At 32.5% G+C, this 5,119-nt stretch overlaps 1 protein-coding gene across 1 annotated transcript; it reads left to right on the plus strand.

The window, feature by feature from the left end:
* Positions 1-481: 481 nt before the first annotated feature.
* Positions 482-3,610, plus strand: LOC145045366 (uncharacterized). Its single transcript, XM_078993706.1, has 3 exons — positions 482-647; positions 958-1,366; positions 2,632-3,610. The coding sequence occupies exons 1-3, from the start codon at positions 482-484 to the stop codon at positions 3,608-3,610; spliced, it is 1,554 nt and encodes a 517-aa protein (XP_078849832.1).
* The last annotated feature ends 1,509 nt before the right edge of the window (positions 3,611-5,119 follow it).

The following is a 5,119-nucleotide window of genomic DNA, read 5'->3' on the forward strand; positions in this document are numbered from 1 at the left end:
TGTTCCATCACCGCGTATTACACCTGGACACACATGACGTAAGTGTAAGAGAGTGAAAGAGAAAGAGGGGAAGGTGGTTCTCTTCTTATTTTGCTTACGCAACATATTTTGTTTTTATACGGCGACTGTTTGGGTCCACTGCCATGTGTGTAGCCATATAAGTAAATTTTGAAACCATGTTTATGCACATAACCAAGAAGTTCTTTAACTTTAAATTGGAGCTTTCATCTCGAAATAAAAAGCATAGCATCTCGAACATGATAACAACTGAAGAAAATCATAGCAACGAAAACTGAGGTTCCATTGTGTATGTGTTTGTATATAAGAGTAGTTCAGATTAGTTAACTTTTTGTTTCAACTTCTTCTTCAACATCTCCTTCTAAATTATAACTAAATTAGTGACTTTTTTTGCTAGTTTGTAGCTTTAGTCAATAGTTTCATTGCTTATCAGTTGCTAGCATAGAAGAACGCTTGTGAAGACATGGCTTCAGGCTCATCTTTTTCATCAATGCCGCTGTTTGGGAACACGAATGAAGAAGATCATTTCAACGAAGCCAACAACATTCAACAAGATACTCATGGAGTGTCACAAACTCAACCTCAAACTGTTCGCCACAAGAAGCGAAGAAACACACCAAAATTCCCATGCAAGTTCTTCAAAATTTTTAGTCATATATATATGATATACATATATCCTTCAAAAAGAATTCATTTGTTTGTTTAAATGAAAACGAAAAACATGTACAAACAAAAGCATTTTCAACTGTTTTCTCTCCTTTCCCGTATCTTTCTTGAAAACGGAAAAAGAAAAAAAACCCTTGATTTGGAGGAAACCTTTTTGGTAAAAGAAAACAAACAAAAAACAGATCTGTCTTTTTCTATGACCAATTTTACTTTATGATACACTTTAGTTTATACAACAAATGATTAATATCTAAATTTTAACTTTTTGTGCAGTGGTGATAGATTCGGATGTTGAGGTTATAGCACTATCTCCTGCCACCTTAATGGCAAAAAACAGGTTTGTTTGTGAGGTATGCTACAAAGGGTTCCCAAGAGACCAAAACTTGCAACTTCACAAAAGGGGACACAATTTGCCATGGAAACTTAAGCAGAAGAGTGCAACGGATGATTTGAAAAGAAAGGTGTATGTGTGTCCTGAGCCTACTTGTGTCAACCATGAGCCTTCTCATGCTCTTGGAGACCTCACTGGCATCAAGAAACACTATTCACGAAAGCATGGTGAAAGGAAATACAAGTGCCAAAAGTGTGAAAAAATGTATGCAGTCAATTCTGATTTGAAAGCGCATTCAAAGACTTGTGGCACCAAAGAATATCCATGCCATTGTGGTACTGTCTTCGGAAGGTATAACTTTGATTACTTAATATAATTCCTTTTGTGTTTCAAAAAGATAAGAAAAAAAAAATATTGTTCCCGTTTTATCTTTGATCAAACAAATGGATTTTAGTTTTTATTCAATCAAAATAGGTTCCACAGTTGCACTTAAATCGTAACTTGTATGTTTCGGTATTTGATGCAGTTAACCCACTATAGGTCCTATATTAATTAATGAGTCAGTTCTTTCAAATCAGATAAACCGATTTAATTTTATCTTTTATGCAAGATTTTTTCAGTTTTTTATCATTGTTTTTTTTTTTTTTTTTTTTTAGCTCGATTTGGGTCTAGTCGTTGGATGTCTCTGGTATTGATTGCTGAAGAACTATCATTATTATATATTAGTTGTCATACTTTAATATTTATAGATTTCCAACAAAAAATGTTTGACTTTAAATTCGTATATATTTATGTACACTTTTAAGAATAATTTGTAGCAATGCACATAAATATAACTTAAAATATAAAATATGCTTTACAAAAAGAAACAAAAGTTAGAAAAATCGCATATGTTGAGAATAGTTTTTATAAACAAAAATTCGAGATCAAAAAACAAAACAAGAAATGGGATAACATTTTTGTTTATATTTTGCTATTAAGCTTTTTTTTTTTTTTTCATTTAATTGGTAATTAATTAGTTCATCTATATATATATATATATATATATATATATATATATATATATATATATATATATATATATATATATATATATATATATATTTATTTATTTATTTATTTATTTATTTATTTATTTATTTATATTCTCAAAGGGATGCACTATTATTTTACCAATTAAATACTTATTCAATAAGTTTAATTTAATATTAGGGAGTTGTTTGGTTTTCTCTAACGATGGTAAGGGATGAAAGAAGAAAGAAAGATAAAAACTGCATTTTGGTACCTTGTTATATAGTTCATTATGTGTTTTCACATCACAAAGTTATATATTAGATCTTGTCACATATATGTGTATTTAAAATCATGCCATGTGACTTCATAAACCCTAAATTTTAGTACTAATAGGTTCTGAGTAAGTGCGACAAATGACCACTGATTCTTGTGCCATTTTTATATAACAAGAACAACTAGCGACATACGTACGTTACTAATTGTCAGGATCCTGTATTCTGATTTGAATAACATCTTTGTAAAATACAAAAGTTCGAATACTATCAAATTCCAACATTGGACTCATCTCATCTAATCATTCCATATTACCATTTATTTTGCAGGCGTGACAGCTTCATCAATCATAGGGCATATTGTGAGGCATTGGCTGAAGGGATAACAACCATAGGTTCCAGGGGAGTGACGTCATTCAAAAGCTCCCGCAACCATAATCAACCTAGCCAGATGAATACAACTTCGCCTCAATTGGGTCCACAACTTCCCTCGACTCAAAACCTGATCAAAACCTCCATTAACACGAACTACTATAAGCCCACTCCCGCTTTGTTTGGGCCATCATCAAATCAAAACAACCCTATAAATTCTCCGAACAACACAATAACCAATCTTGTGAACAACACAAGCACACTACCTAACAACATGCAACTCTACAATCTCAGTATGATGGGAAACCCTATAAATTCTGGAAGTGGTGAGGGATTAAGTTTGTTCTCAAGTGGTAGCTTTGTGTCACATCACTCTACTTCACTTTATTTTTCATCACATACAGAAACTATGCGCCAACACCTTTCAGCGACTGGAACGCTTCAGAAGGCTGGAATATTTGGATCAACATCTGGCACCAACAACTTTACCGACTTTACCCGAGGGATATATACAAGTTCTTCGTCTACTGGTGGTGTTAGTGGAACTAATTCTGAGAAGGGAAGATTTCTTTTCCGCAGTGGCCATTTTTCTGGTAGCAATGATGAGCATTATAGCAACATGAATGAGCTTCTGAACTCTTTCAGCGGTAGTGGTGTCGGGTCCTCTGTTTTCAATCGGCATACTGGTGCAAGTAATGCGCAAGAGGATGGGTATCAAGGTGGCGTTGAGAGCGGTGGTGGTGGTTGTGATGAGGAGTGGAAAAAGTTGAACTCTGTAGAAGAGGAGCCACCTCAAAACTCTAATTTTAACATGGGTTTGGAGCAATTCAGTGGTGGGAAAACGACCAGAGACTTTCTTGGTGTTGGAGGGGAGATAGTAGGCGACATAAGCAGCGATGGAGCTAAAAGCACTTTTGCAGTACGAAGCTTTCTGTAATAGGGAAAGTGCTTTAAACGACTTTCTTTTGTTTTAGAGGAAATAATTAAGTTTGTTTGTTTGTTTTTTTTTTTTTTTATGTTTTACGAAATGTTGTTGTGAAAAGGACTATGTAGGACTTCGTTCCGGTTGATGTCTTTTCATCTTTGCTTTGAATAAAATGATAGACTGCTATTATGTAAGATTTGATGATTGCATTAGATAGGATATATATGAATGTAGGGTAATTATAAAATCTATTTATAGTCTGAATGAACTTATTCAAAAGTTACTTCAGTTTCCCATAGTTAGTTTATGGATTAGGAAGGCTTCTTTGAACTAACGCCAGTTCAAGGTTGATCGGTGTAAGAAATATGGGCATGGTGACATGTCCAAGCATATCTTCACCATCGGTATTCCAGAAGATTTCCTCATTAGTATATATATATATATATATATATATATATATATATATATATATATATATATATATATATATATATATATATATATATATATATATATATATATATATATATATATATATATATATATACCCATTTCTATCTTATAAAGGGGAATTAATCGATTCTGAAGTTTCATATTCGATTTTTGAGAGTCCTTTTGTACGAAATCGATGTGTGAGTCGCTATAAAAAATATAGGTATTTCCAGAGACATATCGCCGCTATTACGTCGCCGCGAATAGTGTGTCGCTAAAGGACTTTTATCACTGATAATAGCGGGCTGGTAATGCTATTTTTTTTTTTTTTAAATAATTTTGCTAAAGTATTTAATAAAAATCTATAGATTGCACTAACAAAATTGTATAAAATACATAATAGATAATCCACATTGTCAACATAAACAACTAATTAATAAAAATCCGATGTTAAAGTAGTTAGTCATTAACAAACGTTCAACATACTTAACATAAGCTAAATAATCAACATTGCCGTCCTTGGGCCCATTAGTCTCCTTCTTCATCTCCGTCATCTCAGCCACATCCTTTTTTTTGACATTGATTGAAACAACTTAAAAAGTTTCTTACTATATGTTGGTTTTTTTTATAATAGCATCAGCAGAAACGTCTACCAACAAAATAAATTTGAAAATTAATAATAACATTTTAATTGTCAACATACCAAAATATCAATAAATATAAACCAAAATATAGGATAACAAACTTCCAATTATCACTTAAAGACACATGCAACCTATAAAAGATATGAGTACGAATTGACCTTTGGATTGGATGTAAGATCGACAGATGGGGTGCAGTTTGGAAAAATGACGCGCATCCTGATTTTATAGTAATACCAACGACGGTATTACCAGTCACATGGACATTAACAATGCCATGTTTTCTATGTCACAGGTAATACGGTCGTATGTATTACTTGGATTACTACAATTGTAGTATGAACATCAACACCTTGATCAATGTGTAATAGGAATTAAGTGTATTCATTGGTTCCTTTACCTGCCATTTCATAATTAATTTTAAGAACCACCTTAATATTTCTCTTTC

The sequence above is a fragment of the Lactuca saligna genome, chromosome 5, assembly GCF_052625555.1.
Source record: "Lactuca saligna cultivar CGN05327 chromosome 5, ASM5262555v1, whole genome shotgun sequence".
Lineage (NCBI taxonomy): Eukaryota > Viridiplantae > Streptophyta > Magnoliopsida > Asterales > Asteraceae > Lactuca > Lactuca saligna.

Bases quoted from the DNA above. Each gene is read 5' to 3' on its own strand.
- LOC145045366 (XM_078993706.1), top strand. From the start codon at position 482: ATGGCTTCAGGCTCATCTTTTTCATCAATGCCGCTGTTTGGGAACACG. The intron at 648-957 runs GCAAGTTCTTCA...CTTTTTGTGCAG, and splicing joins AAACACACCAAAATTCCCAT to TGGTGATAGATTCGGATGTT. The intron at 1,367-2,631 runs GTATAACTTTGA...TTTATTTTGCAG, and splicing joins TGTGGTACTGTCTTCGGAAG to GCGTGACAGCTTCATCAATC.